We start from the raw sequence: 23,232 nt of genomic DNA, 5'->3' as shown, positions 1-23,232 counted from the left end.
TCATCCATAGAAAGAAACAAGCTACTGACATCCACGTGGATGGACATCAGATGTAACATTTTAGTGAAAGAAGTCTGTCTGGAAAGTCTACGTACTACATGACCATCTATGTTATGTTCTGGAACAGGCAAAGCTTCAGGGACAGAAATGAGATCAGTAGCTACCAAGGAATGGGTGTGGTGAACAAGGAAGGAGCCTGCAGAGCGGCACGGAACGTTAGTATTGCTGTTTATTATTATTTGAGACAGGTTCTCACTCCAGTGCCCAGGCTAAAGTGCAGTGGCTCAATCACAGCTCACTTCAGCCTCCACCTCCTGGGCTCAAGGGATCCTCCCAGCTCAGCCTCCAGAGTACCTGGGACTACAGGCACCCACCAACACACCCAACTAATTTTTGTGTTATTTGTAGAGATGGGGTTTTGCCATGTTGCCCAGGCTGGTCTTAAACTCCTGGGCTCAAGCGATCCGCCCAGCTAGGCCTCCCAAAATGAGCCACAGCACCCAGCCATAGGGCATTATTTTATGGTGGTAGAGCTGTCCTGTATCTTGATGAGTTGTATGACTGTATGAGCTTGTGAAAATTCACAGAAATGTTTAGTTCTTAGGGACATTTTATTTAGTGAACTTTATTTCATGAAATTGTATTTAGGGTAAATCTTATTGTTTGTAAATTACACCTGAATTTGTCTGACTTGTAAAAAACTAAAACACCTAGGCATCTTCTTTTCATTTCAAGCATTTGTTTGGTGATGTGTTGTTTGCAGAAGTTTATAGATTTATTTTTTATTAAAATAAGAGGATCTTGCAAGTGAAAGGAAACAGGTCATCTTATGTCAATTTCTACTTTTTTTCTTTTTAAAAAATATTTTAACTTTTATTTTAGGTTCAGGAATACATGTGTAGGTTTGTTATATAGGGAAATGCGTGACTTGGGCATTTGGTTTACAGATTATTTCATCACCCAGGTACTAAGCATAGTACCTGATAGTTTTTTGTTTGCTTGTTTGTTTTCTGAACCTCTCCCTCCTCCCATCCTCCACCCTCAATTAGGTCCCAGGGTCTGTTTTTCCCCTCTATGTGTGTCCATGTGTTCTCATTATTTAGCTCCCACTTATAAGTGAGAGAACATGCAGTATTTGATCTTCTGTTCCTGTGTCAGTATGCTAAAGATAATGGCCTCCAGTTCCGTCCATGTTCCTGCAAAGGACGTGATCTCATTCTTTCTTATGGCTGCATAGTATTCCATAGTGTATATGTACCACATTTTCTTTATCCAGTCTACTGTTTGTTTGTTTGTTTGAGACAGGGTCTTGCTCTGTCGCCCAGGCTGGAGTGCAGTGGCACGATCTTGGCTCACTGTAACCTCCACCTCCCAGGTTCAAGCGATTCTCCAGCCTCAGCCTCCGAGTAGCTGGGACTACAGGCATGCGCCACCACACCCAACTAATTTTTGTATTTTTAGTAGTGACGGGGTTTCATCATGCTGGCCAGACTGGTCTTCAACTCCTAACCTCAGATGATCCACCTGCGTTGGTCTCCCAAAGTGCTGGGATTACAGCAACTGTAATCTCAGTGTGAGCCACTGTGCCCAGCCTATCTAGTCTACTGTCGATGGACATTTAAGTTGATTCCATGTCTTTGCTATTGTGAGTAGTGCTGCAGTGAACACAATGCATGCATGTGTGTTTATAGTAGAACAATTTTTATTCTTTGGGTATATACCCAGTAATGGGAGGATTGCTGGGCTGAATGGTAGTTCTGTTTTTAGTTCCTTGCTAAGTTGCCACACTGCTTTCCACGATGCTCAAACTAATTTAGACTCTCACCAGCAGCATATAAGTGTTTGCTATTTCTCTGCAACCTCACCAGCATTTATTATTTTTGACTTTTTAATAATACTCATTCTGACTGGTGTGAGATTGTATCTCATTGTGGTTTTGATTTCCTTTTCTCTAATGATTAGTGATGCTGAACATTTTTTCATGTGCTTGTTGGCCACATGTATGTTTTCTTTTGAAAAGTGTTTGTTCATGTCTTTTGCCCACTTTTTAATGAGGCTGTTTGTTTTTCATTTGTATGTTTAAGTTCCTTGTAGATTCTGGAGATTAGACCTGTGTCAGATGTAAAGTTTGCAAATATTTTCTCCCATTCTGTCGGCTGCCTGTTTCCTCTGTTGATAGTTTCTTTTGCTGCTCAAAAGCTCTTTAGTTTAATTAGGTCTCATTTGTCAATTCTGGCTTTTGTTGCAGTTGTTTTCATCATGAAATTTTTGCCAGTTCCTATATCCTAAATGGTATTTCTTAGTTTATCCTCCAGGGTTGTTATAGTTTTAGGTTTTACTTTTAGTTCTTTAATCCATCTTGAGTTGATTTTATTATATGGTGTAAGGAAGGGGTCCGGTTTCAGTCTTACGCATGTGGCTAGCCAGCTCTCTCAGCACCATTGATTGAATAGGCAGTCATTTTCCCTTTGCTTGTTCTTGTCAGCTTTGTCAAAGATCAGATGGCTGTAGGTGTGTGGCCTTATTTCTGGGCTCTCTATTCTGTTCTGTTGGTCTGTGTCTGGTTTTGTACCAGTACCGTGCTCTTTTGGTTACTGTAGCCTCGTAGTCCAGTTCCAAGCTGGGCAACGTGATTCCTCCAGCCTTGCTCCTTCTGCTTAGGATTGTCTTGGCTAATTTGGGCTCTTTTCTTTTTGTTCCATATGAACCTTAGAATAGTTTTCCTAACTCTGTGAAGAATGTCATTGGTAGTTTGATAGGAATAACATTGAAACTGTAAATTTCTTTAGGTAGTATGGCCATTTTAATGATACTGATTCTTCCTATCCATGATCATGGAATATTTTCCATTTGTGTCATCTCTGATGTCTTTCAGCGTGTTTCGTAATTCTCATTGTAGGGATCTTTTACCCCTTGGTTAGCTGTATTCCTAGGTGTTTTATTCTTTTTGTGGCAATTGCGAATGGGACTGCACTTTTGATTTGGCTCTCAGCTTAGGGGTGCTGTTCATGTACGGGGATGCTACTGATTTTCGTACACTGGTTTTGTATCCCAAAACTTAGCTGGAATTGCCTATCATCTCAAGGAGCTTTTGGGCAGAGACTCTGGGGTTTTCTCAATATAGAATCATGTCATCTGCATACAGGATTAGTTTGACTTTCTCTCCTCCTATTTGGATACCTTTTATTTCTTTCTCTTGCCTGCTCTGACCAGGACCTCCAATACTATGTTGAATAGGAGTAGTAAGAGAGGGTCTCCTTCCTCGCCTTGTGCCGGTTTTCATGGGGAATGCTTCCAGCTTTTAACCATTCAGTATGATATTGGCTGTGGGTTTGTCATAGACGTCTCCTTATTTTAAAGTATGTTCCTTCAATACCTAGTTTATTGAGAGTTTCAACAGAAAAGGGTGTTGAATTTTATTGAAAGCTTTTTCTACATCTATTGAGATAATCATGTGCTTTTTGTCTTTAGTTCTGTTTGCATAATGAATCATATTTATTGATGTGCATATGTTAAAGCAACCTTTAATTGCAGGGATAAAACCTACTTGATCATGGTGGATTAGCTTTTTGATGTTCTGCTGGAGTCGGTTCGCTAGTATTTTGTTGAAGATTTTTGCATCTGTGTTGATCAAGGATATAGAAGTGAAGTTTTCTTTTTTGTTGTGTCTCTGCCAGGTTTGGGTATCAGGATAATGCTGCCTCTTAAGATGAACTGGGAATGAGTCCCTCTTTCTATTTTTTTTTTTTTTTTTGAGTAGCTTCATTATTTTCCTGCATGTTTTTCAAATAAAGAAAGTAACAGCCAGAGAAAGAAATGACAATGAACAGTCAGCTTTGGCAATCTGACTGTGTAAATTAGCGACCACAGAGGCTAGGATTAACATTAGGGTTTTTTTGGTGATAAAACAAGTAGAGTCCAGAAAACTGCCACCATATGTATACTTGAACCCAAAAATTCAGCAGCAAATTTTCAGAACAGAATTGGTAATCTTGAAATTCTGCTTTGTTTAACTCTAGGCCATAAAATCTTTAGTGGAAATGTTTGCTTTAAAAATTGGCTGATTATGCATACATGATCGATTTTTATAATTTTCTAATGTTGGTTTAAGTTTATAAACTATACTATAAATGCTTGGCTGGATCCCATGAGAAAATCCCGAACAGTAGTTGTCAACCTCTTTAGACTCTGAGCCCTTTCTTCAGACAAAACCTCCCAGTGCATCACATGTATAAAAGAGCTCAGAAGGCCAGGCACGGTGGCTCACACCTGTAACCCAGCACTTTGGGAGGATGAGGTGGGCAGATCACCTGAGGTCAGGAGTTCAAGACCAGGCTGGCCAACATGACAAAATCCCATCTGTACTCAAAATACAAAAATGAGGCGGGCATGGTGGCACACACCTGTAATCCCAGCTACTCTGGAGGCTGAGGCGGGAGAATCAGTTGAGCCCTGGAGGTGGAGGTTGCAGTGAGCCAAGATGGCACTACTGCACTCCAGCCTGGGAGACAGAGTAAGATTCCATAAAGAAAAAAAAAAAAAGCTCAGAAGTGCTCATCGACCCAGGGTGGGAGGTAGCTGCGCCCAGCAGTGTGCGGGGCTTCCACATGCACACTGCCAGTGCCACCACTCCCAAATGTCAGTTCGAATTGTAGTTTATGGATTGAACCACATGGCATAACCACACATTTAATTTGGTTCTTGTTAACGGAGCTTTCAACTGATGATGTCTTTGAAAGTAGAAGTCTATTGCCTAGCAGGTAAGATTCAGGCCAGGGTAACATATCTCTATCCTAGAAACTCACCTGTCACAACGTAAAATGTCCCTTATTGCTTTGTGCCATCCTTTGGACTGTCCTGCTTTCCTTTTTTAAATACTGCTTTCTGTTTGGGGAAGAGCGGAAAGATCAAAGCTCAACTGGTTGAATTCAGATGCTTTTAAGACAGTCAGAAGGGGAGGACAGGTGGGCAATCAGATATATGGGTATGAAGCTCAGAACAGACTATTTACAGATAAAAATGGATTCTTCCATGGGGATGGCTACTCTCAAACAGAAAATGCCAAGTGTTAGGGAGGATGTGGAGAAATTGGAACTCTTGTGCACTGTTAGAATATAAAATTGAATAGCTACCACGGGAAACAGTATGGCAGTTCTCAAAAAATTAACAATAGAATTCCCATATGATCGATCAATTCTGCTTTTGGCTATATACTGAAAGAATTGAAAACAGGGAATCAAAGAGATATTTGCACACCATGTTCATAGCATTATTTACAATGGCTAAAATATGGAAACCACCCAAGTATCCATCAGTGGATGAGCGGATGAGCAAAATATGGCTTGTACACACAGTAGAATATTATTCAGCCTTGAAAAGACAGAAATGTCGTAATATGCTATAACATGAATGATCCTAGAGGACATTATGCTAAGTGAAATAAGCCAGCCACAAAAAGGTAATACGATATGATTCCACTTACGTGAGGTACTTAAAATAATCAAATTCATAGAGACAGAAATGCTATAAGATTTGACCTTATTGCCGTATACATATATTTCAAATTGTACCCCAAAATGTGTACAAGTACAATGCCTCAATTACATATTAAAACTTTAAAACAAGAAGGTTTTAAAGTTGGTGGTTGCCACCCAGCCCCCTGGTGGTTGCCAGGGGGCTGGGTGGAGGGGAGAAGGGGGAGTTAATTGTTTAATGGGTACAGTGTTTAATTGTGCAAGATGAAAGCAGTTCTAGAGATGGTTGGTGGTGGTGGTCACACAACATCATGAATACACTTAATAGCATGGATCTGTACTCCTAAAAGTGGTTAAGATGGTAAAATGTATATGACATTTTACTACAGTTTTTAAAATTTGGAAAAAAACGGATAAGCCTCCACACTGAAATAGTAAATGAAAGCCAATTCATAGCATGAGCGCAGGAAAGGGCCTGAGACCGAACCTGAGGGAGCCAGTAGTCAAGGGCTGGGTAGGGAGGACGAGCCTGTTCGGAGACGGAGAATGTGGTTCTGGAGGTGGGGGGAACCCAGACAAGCACAGCATCATGGAAACCAAAGGAGGACAGTGTTTCAGGGGGAGGGTCCGGTGCCAAATGCCCCTGAGAATGCAAAGGGCATGAAGTTGGAAATGCCCACAAGTTTTAACAGCACAGTGGTCACTGGTGACCTCCAGAATCATGTCTGCCACCCAGTCTGCTAACCCTTAATGACTGTAAACTCCTTGAGAGCAGGCACCTTGAACAGACCTCTACATCCTCCTGTTTTGCTTTTCTCTTGAGAAGTGCTCAATAAACATTTACTACGTAGTGAACTCAGATGATGGTATTTTGGGGCAGGTGATGGAACTGTACTATATTCTGATTGTGCTGAGGATTACACAAATCTATATATGTGTTAAAACTCATAGACCTGTACACCTCAAAACAATTAATTTCATTGTAACTTAATTTAGATATTTTTTTAAAAATTAGTAATAGTAAGATTCTTTTTCTTATATAGTGATGGACTCTTGAGTGTTTATTATAAAATGACTCTTGAAATTTTATGTGTTTTCTAAACAGCTCTTTGTATGTATACAAGATTGAATAATATTGAATATTGAATTAAAAGATGTGAAGTTTTAAATACAGTATTTGGGAGAAATACAGAAAAAAAGGTGGTAGGCAATATATGGAAATACATGTGTGATTTAAGTCAATAGTAAGAGGAATGAAAAAGCAAGCAATAAAAAAATATGCATTGTCTCTTTTTTTTAAACAGGCAGGAATGGGCCACTTGCATGTAACAAAAGATGGACTGCGCTTGGAAGGGGAATCAGAATTTTTATTCCCATTGTATGCCAAAGAAATACACTCCAGAGTGGTAAGAAAATGTTGAAAGACAAATAATTTGTGCTTTATGAAAAATAAATCATGGTTAAGCATAAAAATTCAATATAGTTTAGAGAAGATTTTTAAAGCACATACACATGCACATATTCATGATATGCTCTTCACAAAAAGCTTGGCCAATAGGTTGTAGAATTTATCTCTGATATTACCTTCTAAAATTATTTCATTTTAATGTGCTTCAGATCTGAATTTGGTGGCCTCAGTAGTTTAGACCATAATAAACTAAAGGTTTTAGAAATGAAAATTTTTTACCAAGAACAATTTAAACTTCTTTATGTTAGATCAACTAACTTAAATATATTTATCTTAGGGTATACAAAATTATCTAAGAAGCTTAGAAAGAAATTTGTTTCGGCCAGGTGTGGTGGCTCACGCCTGTAATCCCAGTACTTTGGGAGGCCGAGGTGGGCAGATCACCTGAGGTTGCGCCAGCTTGACCAACATAGAGAAACCCTGTCTCTACTAAAAATACAAAATTAGCCAGGCATGGTGGCGGGCACCTGTAATCCCAGCTACTCGGGAGGCTGAGGTAGGAGAATCGCTTGAACCCGAGAAGCAGAGGTTGTGGTGAGCCCAGCTAGCACCATTGCATTCCAGCCTGGGCAACAAGAGCGAAACTCTGTCTCAAAAAAAAAAAAATCGTTTCATTGTAATATGTTCTGCATTTATTATACCAATTACAGATTATGATCCTGTAAGATTCTAAACAAGCAGATTCAGCATTGTCGTTAAATAATTATGTGACTTTAAAAGTAAATCAAGGTTTTCTTCATTTACCACCATGGAGCTTATAAGAAGGACACCCAAGAATAAAGTGCAAATATGTTCAAACAATGTTTGCAGTATGTTCTATTTCTACTTAAGCAATGCTATGAGCATTATAGTAGGCATGAACATTTTGCCAGATTATTGATAAATGGCATTACCTCCCTGACCCACAAAAAGTGAAAACTTCACCCAGCTATAACTTTCTGGTTATTTGAAAAGCAGAGCCTTCATTTTCCTTTCATATTTCTGAATATGAAAGGGTATTTCAGTATCTCCTAACTGCGGAGGCTGTACCAGCTACTATAGGAGAATTAGAAAGGAAACAAAAGACTTACTAGGAAATGTGAGGTCTTGTTAGAGAGACAAAACACACTCCTGAACCAGACATTCGCCAGGCTGTATTACCAGTTGCGAAATGGCATGGCATATGACTAACACATGAATATCACAAAGAGAGATCCCAGTGAGTGAAAAGTACATAAGTAGTTTTAGGTGCTGTTATGTTACTTCTGGGGCTCTCTTATTGGCATTGGGAGCCAGATGATGACCTGCAGTATAATAGGCAGGTAAGAGCCTGATTCTGTGAGGCTTACCCTTACCTTATGTCATTTGCTTACCTTAATTGTGATGGCATTTCAGTGTGTGAAACAATCCTCTCCTACAGGATTTCCCTTTTGTAAAAAGGGAAGTCAGACATGAATGAGGCGTTCAAGTGTTAGAACTTGGCCTTCTTTCTTCCCCGGTGTTGTGTTGGCTGATTTTCTGCCATATTTTGGGAAGAATCAGACTGGTAGAACAGTCCGGTGACTGAAATCAGGTGACTAGATCATAGCAAATTTAATATTCTGGAATTAATAATAACTTTCAGTTATATTTTATCAGGCCATTTCATCTCCAGTATGCTTTTAAAAACAGAAAGCAACATTATAGAGAATACCTCAGATAATCACATATTAAAATCTTAGAATGTGGCATTAATGAGTATGTCAATCAATACATAAAAATCAGTAACAATTTGAATAATATTATGCGATAACAGAGCTGTACAGTGTTTTATAACTAATATGGCTTTCCAATAAGAGCCGTCCCAGAACAAAACTATGCTTCCTAACTTCTGTATGGATTGATATATTAGTTATAAATTTCCTTTTCAAAGATGAGTCTAGGAAGCAATTTTCCATAAAATTAGAGAAAAGAAATTACTTTATGAATTTGCAAAATTTGACACATAACTCATTTATGTGTACTGATGGGCTGAGATAATTTCTTCATTATAAATATAATTCAACATGCTACTCTGGCCTCTAACATCTGATTACCCAGTAGTCCCTCAAAAGTAATACATGAGGGCCTGTATTGAGTTCATACTTTGAATTCATGGCTTAAACCCATCCACCACGCCATTAGTTCAAACACATAACAATTACTTCCTTTAAACAAAAAGGTTTTTAAAAAATACAGAGCCATGATCAAAAACTAAATGAAACAAATACGTGGTAATAAAGCTTACTGGAAATGATCATCTGTGAAGTTCCCAGCCCTGAAAAGAAGCTTTAGCTTACAGCCAGAGCCCACAGTGTGACAGGAACCAAATGGTCACCTCGTTGGGACTCCAGGCAAGCCCATTGCATAAGATTGTGCTGAAGACAGAAAACAACTACAACTATTTGAATAAAACAGCATATTAAAAAATAGCTACAACTATTTGAATAAAGCAGTATATCTGAGGGGAGGAGGCTACAAAGATGCCTGTCCAGAACTTGAATGTCACTGAGGACAGAAGCCCTAAGTCACCACTAAAAGACTGGGGGGCCCTGTGGACCAAGTGAAAACAACAAGACAGACTTTAGACAGGCTGGTAAGAGCTGAAAGGTAGACGCCTCCACACAGTGGAACATAAAAATTGAAATTTCATATGATGAAACCTTCATCTAAAAAAAAAAGCCCAAAAAACTTTACATAAAGGAAGATCAATATCCAACTAAATAAAAAGAGTCAATCTGAAAATGACTAGAAGAACATGCTTAAGATTCTCAAAGAGATAAAGCTATTTTTAAAGGAGTTTTCCTTAAAATAACAAGAAATTATAAAATCAGAAAAGAAATTACAGGGCAGAAATAACTAAAAAACGAAAAAAATACATGAAACAGTGGTTATCAAATATTGGACAATGGACAGCTCAGGAGACAGTTATCCCTGCAAGAAGAAAAACAAAAGAGTGACTCCTCAAATTGCCTTAACTCACTGCATGAAGAGAGTTTCCAGGCTGCAATGAGGGCGGGAGCCAATGCAGACGCAGGTGGTCTCCCTGAGTTGAAGAGCCAGGGTTGGAAGGCCAAGGAGACCAAAGCAGCTGCAGTTTGCAAGGCAGAGTCCTGCAGAGGAGGGGCTTGCTGCGCATGGACGGCACTCCGGAGACGGCAGAGACTGCACCACATCCCACCCCCACCAAGTCCGAGTCCGTGGCTAAATATTTACCAGTGCGTGTGTGTGAGGAAGCTACCTTGAGACTGAGTGAAATACCCACTCAAAGGGAGCAGAAGGAACCATGCCTGCAGGTCACACAGAGTGGGGAACAGTTCATATTCTCACCAGTCAGAGTGGAAAACTTCATAAATTATGGGTATCAGGTAGAATACAGAAGGGTGTGGCTCAGAAGTGGTACAAGATCAACACTAGGAAAAAATCCTGCTCTAGTCCATTCTAACAAAGCTTACAGGAATCCTTGAAAGTATCATGCGTTTTCCAAGTGATTTGTTCTATCCCAGAACAAAGTTCTAAAAAACTACATTTCATCTGTGTACAAAAGTCGAGGAAAGCATAATCACGTTAAGGAGAGACATAAAATATGGAAAGACAGAAAAAACACAAACAAATCTTCTAGAGATGAAAAGTATAACATCTGAAATTTTTAAAAAGCCAATGGTGGGACTAACAGATTACTAACAGACTGGACATCACAGAAGAAAAGATCACTAAAGTTGAAGGTATAGCTATAGATACTTTCCAAAATGGAGCACAGAGAAAAATGGCTAGAAAAAGAAAGCAGCAGAGTATCAGTAACTACAGGGACAATACCAAGGGGCCTTATGTATGTGTGACTGGCATCTCCAAAGAAGAGGAAAGAAAAGAGGACAAATACTATTTGAAAACAATAATTTGTAATTTTTTTCCAAGCATGATAAAAACTTTAAGTCCACAGATAAAATATGTTCAGTGAACCCCAAACAAAAGAAACAAGGAAAACTACAAGGTACATTGTAATTAAATTGCTTAAAATCAAGACAGAAAAATCTTAAAGAGAAAACCTTAAAAGTAGCTAGAAAAAAAAAGGATATATAACATACAAAGGAGTGAAAAAAATATGACATCAGCCTTCTAGTCAGTAACATTTTGTGCCAGAAGACACTGAAGTGCTGACTTTAAAGTACTAAAAGAAAAAAAGGCCAACCTAGAACACTATACCTAGCAAAAGTAGACAATAAAGACTTTTTTGGACTTAACTAAAGCTGAAAACAAGTTACTTCAGCAGATCTGCACCACAAGAAATATTAGAGGAAGCCTTTCTGGCAAAGAGAATATGATGCTAGAAGAAAAATCTAGATGTTCACCAGAAAAATTTTTAAATACCAGAAATCGTAAATATGTGGGTATACAAAAAATAATTTTAAAAAATGTTAGAAGACACTTTGCTCAAAGCCAAAAGAATAACAATGTATTTGGGATGTTGTAACAGGATAGAAATAAAGTGTATGAGAATAATGAAACAAATTCCATAACAGGAAAAGATAGAAGTATTGCTATAATGTTCTCACATCACACATGAAGTGGCAAAAAATTATTGAGGATGGACCATAATAAGTTAAAGATGCTTAGTATATCTAAAGTAAACTCATAAAAAGTATAGCTAAAACATTAACTAAGGAGATAAAAATGAAAAGAAATACTCAGTTAATTCAAACAGAGGTAAAGGAAACAAAGAGAAAATTAGTTGAATATGAAAACAAAGAGCAATTTGGTATATTTGAACCAACTCGTATAAATAATCACATTAAAATAATCACATTAAATATAAATGGTCAAAACATCCCAACTGAAAGATAGACTGTGAAATTGAATACAGAAGCAAGATCCAACTATATGCCACCTACAAGAAACCTACCTTAATTATAGAAACACAAATACATTAAAAGTAAAAGGTTATACTGTACTGTACTATACTATGCTATACTATACTAACACTAATGAAAATAAAATTGGAGTGACTATATTAAAACAGACAAAATAGATTTCAGAACAAAGAGATAAATATTTTAGAGATACAGAGGGTCATTTAAGATGACATAGGAGTAAATTCTTCAATATTTATGTTGCTAAACACATGAATCCACTATCAGAGCATCAATATACATGAAGTAAAAATTGATAGAATGTAAGAAAAAAACAGAAATATTCACATTTAGACTCAGGGATTTCAGCACTCCTCTCTCAATAACTGATAGGAGAAACGGATATAGAAACAGTAAGCATGTAGACTTTGGCAATGCTATCAACCAACTTGATATAATTAAATTTTCAGAGCATGCTGCTCAATAATAGCAGACAAAGAGTTCTTTTCAAGTGCACAGGGAAAACATTTATCAAGATAGATCACATTTTGAACCATAAAACATTTTCAATAAATCTAAAAACATTCAAGTCTTCCAACATGTTATCTGACCACAGTGGATTTAATAAGATAACCATAACACAAATATGTCTGAAAACTTTCTGAATAAGTGGAAATTATATAAAAATTTGCAAATAAACCATGGGTCAAAGAAGAAATCCAAAGGGAAATTAAACAGTATTTTGAACTGAATGACAGTTAAGAAAACAATAACATCAAATTTGGGGGGATATAGCTGAAGCAGTGCTTATAGGGAAATTTGTGGCATTAAATGCGTATATTAAAAAAGAAGAAAATTGGCCGGGTGCAGTGGCTCATGCCTGTAATCCCAGCAGTTTTGAAGGCCGAGGTGGGCAGATCACGAGGTCAGGAGATAGAGACCATCCTGGCTAACACGGTGAAACCCCGTCTCTACTAAAAATACAAAAAATTATCCAGGCATGGTGGTGGGTGCCTGTAGTCCCAGATACTCGGGAGGCTGAGGCAGGAGAATGGCATGAACCCAGGGGTCAGAGCTTGCAGTGAGCCAAGATCACACCACTGCACTCAAGTCTGGGCAACAGAGTGAGACTCCGTCTCAGAAAAAAAAAAAAAAAATCAATGACCTCAGTTTCATCCTTAAGAAACTAGAAAAAGAATACATTAGACCAAAAATCAAAGACAGAAGATCCAAACAAATAAAATCAATAAATGAAAAAGGAGACATCATAATGGATACCACAGAAATACAAAACGTCATTAGAGGCTACCATGAACAAGTATATGTCAATAAATTTGAAAGCCTAGGGAAAATGGATAAATATCTGGATACATAGAACCTTCCAATATTGAAACAAGAAGAAACAGGAAATCTAAACAGACCACTATTGAGTAACAATATTGAATTAGTAATAAAAAGTCTCCCAACAAAGGAAAGTCCAGGACCAGAGGGCTTCACTGCTGAATTCTACCAAACCTTTAAAGAAGAATTAATACCAGTCCTTCTCAAACTTTTTCAGAAACTTGAAGCAGAGGAGATTCTTTGTGACTCGTTACACGAGGCCAGCATAGCCATGATACCAAAACCAAACAAGAACACAACAAAAAAGAAAACTACAGACCAATATTTCTGATGAACATAAATGTAAAAATCCTCAGCAAAATGTTAGCAAACCAAATACAACACATTTATCCCAAGAATGCCATCTACAAGAAACCTACCTTAATTATAAAAACACAAATATATTAAAAGCAAAAGGTTGTACTATACTGTACTGTACTATGCTATACTATACTAACAGTAATGAAAAGAATATTGGAGTGACTATATTAAAACAGCAAAGTAGATTTCAGAACAAAGAGATAACTATATTAGAGATACAGAGGGTCATTTAAGATGACATAGGAGTAAATTCTTCAATATTTATGTTGCTAAAACACATGAATCCACTATCAGAGCATCAATATACATGAAGCAAAAACTGATAGAATGTAAGAAAAAAACCAGAAATATTCACATTTAGACTCAGGGATTTCAGCACCCCTCTCTCAATAACTGGTAGGAGAATATGCAAAACAACAAACACCATACATCACATCAATAGAATGAAGAACAAAAACCATTTGGTCATCTCGATAGATGCAGAAAAAGCATTTGATAAACTTCAGCATCTCTTCATGATAAACCAAAAGTCAGAGAAGAAAAGAAAGATGAGAGAAGAAATCAACAAAACAGAAAACATAAAACAATAGAGGAAATTAATGAAACCCAATACAGATTCTTTTAGAAGATCAATAAAAATTGATAAACCTTGAACCAAACTGAATATTTTAAAAAGAGAGGGCACAAATGATCAATATCAGCTGTGCTAGAAGGGGCACCACTATGAATCCCACAGACATTCAAAGAATGGGAAGGGAATATTAAGAATAACTTTATGCCAATAAATGTAATTTTCCCACGTACTATTTGATAGAATTCTTAACACAGGATTGCTGCTTTAATGATTAAATTAGTTTCCGGCATTCCCATATTAGGTTCAAGTTTGAAGTAGTTAATTATGTATATAAATGAAGTGGTGAATTATACTTGCCCTCTAATCTACATTTTTAAAAAGTATCTTAAAACATCAACCTCAGAGGGTATTGATAACTCCTGTAGCAGTTTTGATTTATCTTTGGGCCATACCGGTAACCCCTTATACTGTTAACGGTCTTTTTATACACCTCTTTCATAGCTCCTTCTATGTGTCACGCACTGTTGAGAAAGGTAATAAAACGTTCTATGTTCTATGACTCCTTCACTACTCCCTAAGGTGTAGTGTTGACACAACATCTGTATTCAAACAGGTACATTCAGAGTTCAACTGATATGAATAGAAAAATAAAATGTTCTCCTTATACCTTGCTGTCATTCTCTAAATGGCGTAAAATTTTTCTAAAAGGCGTCATTAGCTAATGATAAAAACTGAAAATCCCTTATGTAAAATTTTAGAAATGATAGTAGTGGTGGTTGTGCAATACTGTGAATGTACCTAATGTCAATCTATGATACACTTAAAAATGGTTAAAATGGTAAATTTTATGCTGTGTATAACTTATATGCATAGCATATATATTTTTAATACAATAAAAATTGTTTTAAAAAGTCAAAAAACAAAAACAAAAACCTGAAAATCGCATTTGCAATCTATAGACTTCAGTTTTCTTACTTAGAAAATAGAAATAGTCTCTGGACTTCACAATAAATATCAGTTTTATTAAAAATGTACGTGTCGATTGTTTTAAGCTACTTCTTAAAAATGTAGATTAAAGAACAAGTACAATTCAGTATTAGAGATTGCATTATTGTAGCAGTTATGAATACAGTTGTGTTGGTAATATAGACACAGAGCCACTTCTGCTCTGTCACTGCATCAGTTAAAAGATCTTTACCCTGTGAACACAGAATACCCAGCTAGCCATGGAATAAACTAATAGGAGCTTTTAGTCTCATATAACAGGAAGCGGGAGGGGGCAGCTGCAGCTTCGGTTCAGCACTAAACCATGTTCAGGCCAGAATATCTGCCAGCCAGACACCCGCCTGCCCCTCATAATCACTAGACAGTTGTGAGACCACATCCAAGACACATAGCCAGGAAATATGCAGTGCTGGTGCATGTGCCTCTTCCACAAGGAATGCAAAAGCTTGCCTAGAAACAAATATATTAAACGTAAAAGGTTATACTATACTGTACTATACTATGCTATACTGGATATACAAAATTTGACTCAGGAAAATTGATCTTGGTAGAAATGTGGTTATCAAAGAAAATTCAGATTTTCAAAAGCCACTATGGACAGCATTCATATCGACAAAAATGAGTGAACCAAATGTTTTTAGTAAATTTTATTGTAGGAAAAAATATTGAAAATATATCTTAATAGGAAAATATGGCAAAAAATAGAACAACTTTTTACCTGCGTGGAAAAGTTGTTCAAAGAATTAAAGTAGCTTGTAGTGGGGAAAAAAGTAGGAAGTAAAAATTAAACACACACACACACACAAAGAGGGAGTAAAATAGTCCATAATGCTACCCACCAAGAGACAATCGCTAATATTTGGAGTAGCTCTTTGGCAGTTTTCTCTAATATTTCCGTAGTTATTGGCCAATTCCAGCATTGTATTTAAGTCAGTTTTGCTAATTAATACTAGTCCCTTCATAGTTAGCATAGCTATACATTTTACTTCCTCTGAATTTATGATTTAAATACACTGTTTTCTCTATTTTTTAAGTTTAATTCTGTTTGTTTTAAATAACCAACTCAGACTGCATGTGCTTTTTCAAAACTATTGTTTACTGATACATAAAACTATGCTTTGAAATTTATTTTTCTTTCTATTCTCTGATGTCTGTTTTATTGTGTATTTTCTAATGTCTTAAGCTAAATGCTTAGTTTATTTTTAACTTGGAGAGCAAGAACAAAGCAGTCAATACCACAAATGTGTCTGTAGTTATAACTGTGCTGTATACACAGATTTTTTATTTTGATAAAGTTTACACACTATAAAAATACAAATGTATTACAAAAATATGGAAATAGAGTGTAGCAGGAAAAAGTATATGTCATTTCTATTAGCTAGAACACCACTGTTGTTGGTGTCTTTCCTTGACATAGTTGTGACCATATAGCTCTGTTAAATTGCATATTTTTCTAAATAATTCATATTTTTTCTGTCCCTATCTTGCATTTGGGGCTCATTTTATGATTGTTATTCTTTTAGCTTTCAATAAGTACTCAAAATGTTAAAAAAATATATATGATTCAGGACTTTTTAATTGTCTTAGCCACAAATTTATAGAATTTCCAGGATCTGTAACAATGGGTAAATAATTTTACATAAATCCTAAATTGACATAGAATTATAAAGATGTAATCATTTTAAACAGCACATATTTTACAAATTTTATAAATCCCTTTCTAGGACTCATCTCTGCTTCTACAATCAACCCAGAATGTGACTGTAAATGCGCGCAATTCAGAAGGGGAGGTCACAGGCAGGTTGAAAGTCGGTGAGTCCAGCTTCATCGTGGTGTTTTGCATGCATGTGGTCCGTGAATAGTGCTAAATGGATGCATTGTTTTTTCTTCTAAAGAAATCAAAGCTACTTATGAACAAAGCATGAATTTTCTAAATATCATGCTGTGTTGACCACAGAATAGCACCAGAGTGGGGTGGGGGGGTGAGGGGACAGCCTGAAGTGCTTTGATTAGAGTTATTTTTGTTTCAAGAAATAGAGGACAATTAAAGCTAGTACAAGAAACAAATGTTTATTGTAGGTTACCAAAGACTCTTGCAGCAACCAAAGGAAAGGAACCCAAGTAGCTGGCCTCAAAGAGCACAGAGACCAGTGGCTGAGAGCCAAGAATAGATTCAGTTCCCTCCCTGTTCTTTCTTCTCTTCTCTCTCCTTCTCCGCATATGTTCCATTCTCCTCCTTTCCAGTTTATCTTTGCCACCATTTTCACTTGGCTGTATCACTTCTCACTGTACAGAACCTACAGGGCCTCCCTGATTCTTATCTGCTCGGCTGTAGTTATCAACATCACACAGTTTAGTCTTCGATTACGCTCATTCTAAATCCACAAAGTACTCTAATTAGCCCAGTTCATCTGTCCCACCACATTCCATCGGGTCAGTCAGCCAGATACACCCGTCCAATCAACTAAGACGGGAGAGTAAGGTCACATGGGAGCGAGGTCACATGGAATCCTATAAGCGGAGAAGATCAGCAAGAAGAAATATAGATGAAAGCAATATGGGAAGAGCAAACCAGCTGGTAAGAAGGAATGCAGGCCAGGCCTGGTGGCTCATGCCTGTAATCCCAGCACTTTGGGAGGCCAAGACGGAAGGATTGCTTGAACCTAGGTGATCAAGATCAGCCTGGGCAACATCTCTAAAAAAATAATTTAAAAAAATTAGCCACGTGTGGTGGTGAATGTCTGTAGTCGCAGCTACTGGGGAGGCTGAGGTAGGGAGGATCACTCGAGCCTAGGAATTCGATTCTATGGTGGAGGAGAACCTTTGTCTGAAAAAAAAAGAATAAGAATGAGGAAGGTATGGCCGGGCGTGGTGGCTCAAGCCTGTAATCCCAGCACTTTGGGAGGCCGAGGTGGGCGGATCACGAGGTCAGGAGATCGAGACCATCCTGGCTAACACGGTGAAACTCCGTCTCCACTAAAAATACAAAAAATTAGCCAGGCGTGGTGGGCGCCTGTGGTCTCAGCTACTTGGGAGGCTGAGGCAGGAGAATGGCGTAAACCCGGGAGACGGAGCTTGCAGTGAGCCAAGATCACACCACTGCACTCCAACCTGGGTGACAGAGCAAGACTATGTCTCAAAAAAAAGAATGAGGAAGATATATATATTCGCTATACTATTATCATTAGATAGATTTGCTAAGTCTAGGAAACTGGATGGCCCTTGTCATTAATCAGAAAATAAAGGAGAGTTGTACTGCCAACACAAACTTCCAGTGTCTCTCTTTTTAATGGCTATTTTTACAAAACAGAATAATGTGACACATGGGAAACTACAGCCTTGTGTTAATCTGATGATTCCTTTTTATTAAACAAGATGTTCTGTACTTTATTCTCTGCTTTATAACTTATTCTTGATCATAAATTGTGTCTCTCTTTGGCCTAGAAGTTTTGTTTAATAACTAAGTCCAGTGGAATTCTCCATGGATCAGGAGATGAACCCGTTTTTCCTGCATATATGTTCTTAAGATGTATCTAAAACAAATCATATTTTCTTGATAAATGATACAGTATTATCATTTATCTTTACCATCATTTCTTGAAAAATCTTTAACTGCCTATAGCTTTCAAGTGTTTGAGGAATTTTTGCCCATTTTTTCTCATTCATTTCAACAAATATTTGTTGAATGACTACCTTATATGCTACCTTATATGCTATCAAGTAATAATAATAAAGAGTATGTAATTATTTCTTAGAAGCTACAAAAGTAGGAGAATCTTCTTATATTCCTATAAAAATTAATTCGCGGCTGGGCGCGGTGGCTGGGAGGCCAAGGCAGGCAGATCACAAGGTCAGGAGATCGAGACCATCCTGGCTAACATGGTGAATCCTCGTCTCTACTAAAAACCAGCTACTCGGGAAGCTGAGGCAGGAGAATGGCGTGACCCCAGGAGGCGGAGCTTGCAGTGAGCCGAGATCGCGCCACCGCACTCCAGCCTGGGCGACAGAGCAAGACTCCGTCTCAAAAAAAAAAAAAAAATTCATTGGCACAAATACACATTCCTCTGTTTATCTTGTTAGGTGTGGATTTTCGTATATTATACAAGGGAATTTAGATATAATATAAACCTGCGTCTCATTTCGTAGAGGAAAAAACTGAAGCACTAAAAAGCAAATTTGCTCAAGAGCACACAGCTAGTTAGTAGAGAAGGGAAAACAGGAAAGACTGAGGGTTTACTTCTCTCAGCCCGCTGTTCCCGCTGGCCCTCCTCGCTAATCAGATTTCTTGAAATTATGGCATTCCAGTAACTGTTCTAGTTGCTGCAAATGTTGTTTCAATTTCATTTTTGTCACCAAGAATTAACCAGGGGTTATAAAGTTTTTTTGTTTGTTTGTTTTTTGTTTTTAAAAAAAAGCCTGGGTGCAGTGCCTCACACCTGTAATCCCAGCCCTTTGGGAGACTGCAGCAGGAAGATTGCTTAAGGCTAGGAGTTCAAGGCTTCAGTGAGCTATGATCAGGCCATTACACTACAGCTTGGGTGAGAAAGTGAGACCATCTCTAAAAACAAAAATAAAATAAGTTACACACCAAAATCTCTTTGGTTTGAACTGTTTGTCTCAATCTCTAGTTTTAACCTTGGTGTCTCATGCCTGAGAAAGTGATTAAATTAGTAATTGCTAGTAAATCTTTAGTTGGAAACTGTCTGTTATATTGAGAACCTTGAGCTAGGAAATAGCAGCAAACTCACCCAAGTCCAAGGTTTTCTTCAGTACATGACTTCCCACAGTTGCAACCCTTCTAGTCTCATGTTTCCTGGAAGAAGTTAAATTTTGCCAATTTGGGTATTAAAGTGTAATTTATGTGAACTAGCCATATTAATCTCATTTCGTTAAGTGAATGAGTGTTTTCTACAAAACCACTGAAAACAATTTGCATTCAATACAGTCAAAACCAAAAATCCCAATGGAATTCTGACATGATTTAGATGCGTGTCCCCTCCAAATGTCATGGTGAAATGTGATTCCCAATGTGGAAGGTGGGGCCTAATGGATGGTATTGTATCATGGGGGTGTATCCCTCTCGAATGGCTTTGGCACCATACCCTTGGTGATGAGTGGGTTATCACTCAGTTAGTTCACATGACATCTGGTTGTTTAAAAGAATCTGGGACCTCCCTCTTCTCTCTTGCTCCTGCTCTTACCATGTGATGCACCTGCTCCTTCTTTGCCTTCTGGAATGATAGGAAGCTTCCTGAGGCCCTCTCCAGAAGCATATGCTGAAGCCATGTTTGTACAACCTGCAGAATTGTGAGCCAATTATACCTCTTTTCTTTATAAATTACCCATCCTCAGTTATTTCTTTGTAGCAGTGTAAGAATCGAGTAACACAGAAAATTGGTACTGAGGGGTGAGCCATTGCTATAAAGATACCTGAAGATGTGGAAGCAGCTTTGGAACTGGGTAACAGGCAGAATTAGAAGAGTTTGGAGGGCTCAGAAGAAGACAGGAAGATGAGGGAAAGTTTGGGACTTATTAAGTGGCTGTGACGAAAATGCTGATAGAAATGTGGGCAGTGAAGGTCAGGCTGAGGAGGTCTCAGATGGAAATGAGGATGTTATTGGGGCCTGGAATAAGCATCATCTGTGTAATGCCCTAGCAAAGAGCTTGGCTGCATTTGTCCACAAGCTAGGAACCTGTGGAAGTTTGAATTTAAGAGTGATGACTTGGTGTATACTGCAGAAGAAATCTAAGCAGCAAAGTATTCAAGAAGCAGTCTGGCTGCTTCTAATAACCTACAATCAGGTATAAGAGTGAAAAAAAAAAAAAAAACCTTAAAATTTGAATTTATATTTAAAAGGGAAGCAGAGTGTAAAAGTTTGGAAAACTTGCTGATTGGCACTGTGGTAGAGAAAGAATTCAGTCAGGCTACAGAGCAATCACTTACTAGAGAGCTTAGCATGGCTAAAGGGGAGCCAAGTGCTAATATGCAAGACAATGGGGGAAAGGCCAGGAAGACGTTTCAGAGATAGCCCATCCCATCACAGGCACAGAGGCCTAAGAGGAAGCCATGGTTTCAGGGACACTGCTTCCCACATCACAGCGGCTCTAGCTCCAGCTGTGCCTCAAAGGGCCCCAGATACTACTCAGGCCATGGCTGTGGAGGGTGCAAGCCATCAGCCTTCGTAGCTTCCACAGGGTGTTAAGTCTCCAGGCCCGCAGAATGCAAGAGGAAGCTTGGCAGCTTGCACTGAGGTTTCAGAAGATGTGTGGAAAAGCCTGGATGCCCAGTCTGAAGCATGCTGCAGGGGCACAGGCTCCACAAAGTACTCTACTCGAACAGGGCTGAGAGGACATGTGGGATTGAAAGCCCAAAGTCCCCACTGGGGCATTGCCTAGAGAGCTATGGGAAGGAAACCACAGCCCTCCAGACCCCAGAATGGTCAAGCTACAAGAAACTTGCATTTTGAACCTGGAAAAGCCACAGGCACTCAACTCCAACCCATGAGAGAAGCCACAGGGTCTGCACCCTGTAAAGCCACATGAGTGGTGCTGGTCACTTTGAGGTGCCATCTCTTATGTTAGTGCCCTGGATGTTGGGCATGGAATCAAAGGAGAATATTTTGGAACCTTAATACTTAATGACTGCCCTGCTGGGTTTCAAACTTGAGTGGGATCTAGTGCCCCTTTCTTTTGGCTGATTTCTCCCTTTTGGAACGGCAACATTTACCCAATGCTTCTACTACCATTGTATCTTGGAAGTAACTAACTTGCTTGTATTTTATAAACACAAGGTGGAAGGAGATGAATCTCAGATGAGACTTAGGACTTTGGACTTCATACTGGAATGAGTTAAGACTTTGGGGGACTCTCGGGAAGGGATGATTGTATTTTACAATGTGAGAAGAATGTGAGATTTGGAGGAGCAAGGGCAGAGTGATATGGTTTGGATATTTGTCCCCTCCAGATTGCATGCTGAAATGCAACCTCCACTGTGGGAGCTGGGGCTGATGGGAGGTGTATGCGTCATACAGGTAGATCCCTCATGATTGGTTTAGTGCCATCCCCTTGGTGATGAGTAAGTTTTCACTCAGTTCACAAAAGACCTGGTTGTTCAAGAGTTGGGGTTTTGAGAGTTTTTCCCAAGATGGAAGATTAGCGGCATTATTAGCATGCCTCTCCCACTTGGAAAGACATAACAGTTTGTAGATAATTATGCTGTGAACTTTATACCAAGAAGCAACACAGGAACTTAATAAAAAAGCTAAAAGAAAGCACACTTTGAAAGAAGCAGTGGGCAGCAGCTTACACCATGAACCAGATGGGAAACTCTCCACAGGAGACAGGGAACCTGCTCACACACCCAGCATGTCACTACTACAGCCAACATCTGAGAGAGCCATCACACGGATTCTCTATAACCAAGGAACTCATACAGACTCTTCACCACTGAAAGTACCAGTAGCCAAAGCTAGGTGACAATAAGCTATACATATTAAAGTCATATCCTCCATGGGAAAAAAGAATTTAAAAGCATCCCAGCAGAATCAAAAAATAAATGCAAAAGTAATTAGAAGAAATAGTCTACCCAAATAAGAAGGAACCAGAGAAATAATTCTGGCCATATGAAAAAACAGGGTTTTATAAAACTCAAAAGCTCACATTGAGTCTCCAGCGGTGGATCCAAACGAATGAAATCTTTGAAATACCAGATAAATAATTCAAAGTGTGTATTGTTAAGTTACTCAAGGAAATACAAGAAAAAAGTGAAAACTAACATGAAAACTTTTTTTATTATTATTATGCTTTAAGTTCTAGGGTACATGTGCAAAACATGCAGGTTTGTTACATATGTATACATGTGCCATGTTGTTGTTCTGCACCGATTAGTCATTTACATTAGGTATCTCTACTAATGCTATCCCTCGCCCATCCCCCCACCCCACAACAGGCCCTGGTGTGTGATGTTCCCCTCCTGTGTCCAAGTGTTCTCATTGTTCAATTCCCACCTATGAATGAGAACATGCAGTGTTTGGTTTTCTGTCCTTGCAATAGTTTACTCAGAATGATGGTTTCTAGCTTCATTCATGTCCCTACAAAGGACATGAACTCATCCTTCTTTATGGCTGCATAGTATTCCATGGTGTATATGTGCCACATTTTCTTAAT

General features: G+C 38.4%; 1 protein-coding gene across 1 annotated transcript in view; it reads left to right on the top strand.

Moving 5' to 3' along the window:
- The window catches only part of SGCG (sarcoglycan, gamma (35kDa dystrophin-associated glycoprotein)), a 91,730-nt gene that overhangs the window by 27,521 nt on the left and 40,977 nt on the right, over positions 1–23,232 (top strand). Inside the window, exons 3-4 of the mRNA XM_011958867.1 lie at positions 6,779–6,880; positions 16,791–16,878. Of these exons, the coding sequence (XP_011814257.1) occupies positions 6,779–6,880; positions 16,791–16,878 (190 nt within the window). The remainder of the gene's footprint in view (positions 1–6,778; positions 6,881–16,790; positions 16,879–23,232) is intronic.

The sequence above is a fragment of the Colobus angolensis genome, unplaced genomic scaffold (genome assembly GCF_000951035.1).
Source record: "Colobus angolensis palliatus isolate OR3802 unplaced genomic scaffold, Cang.pa_1.0 Scaffold113, whole genome shotgun sequence".
Taxonomy (NCBI): domain Eukaryota; kingdom Metazoa; phylum Chordata; class Mammalia; order Primates; family Cercopithecidae; genus Colobus; species Colobus angolensis.
This window is presented reverse-complemented; position numbering and strand designations above follow the sequence as displayed.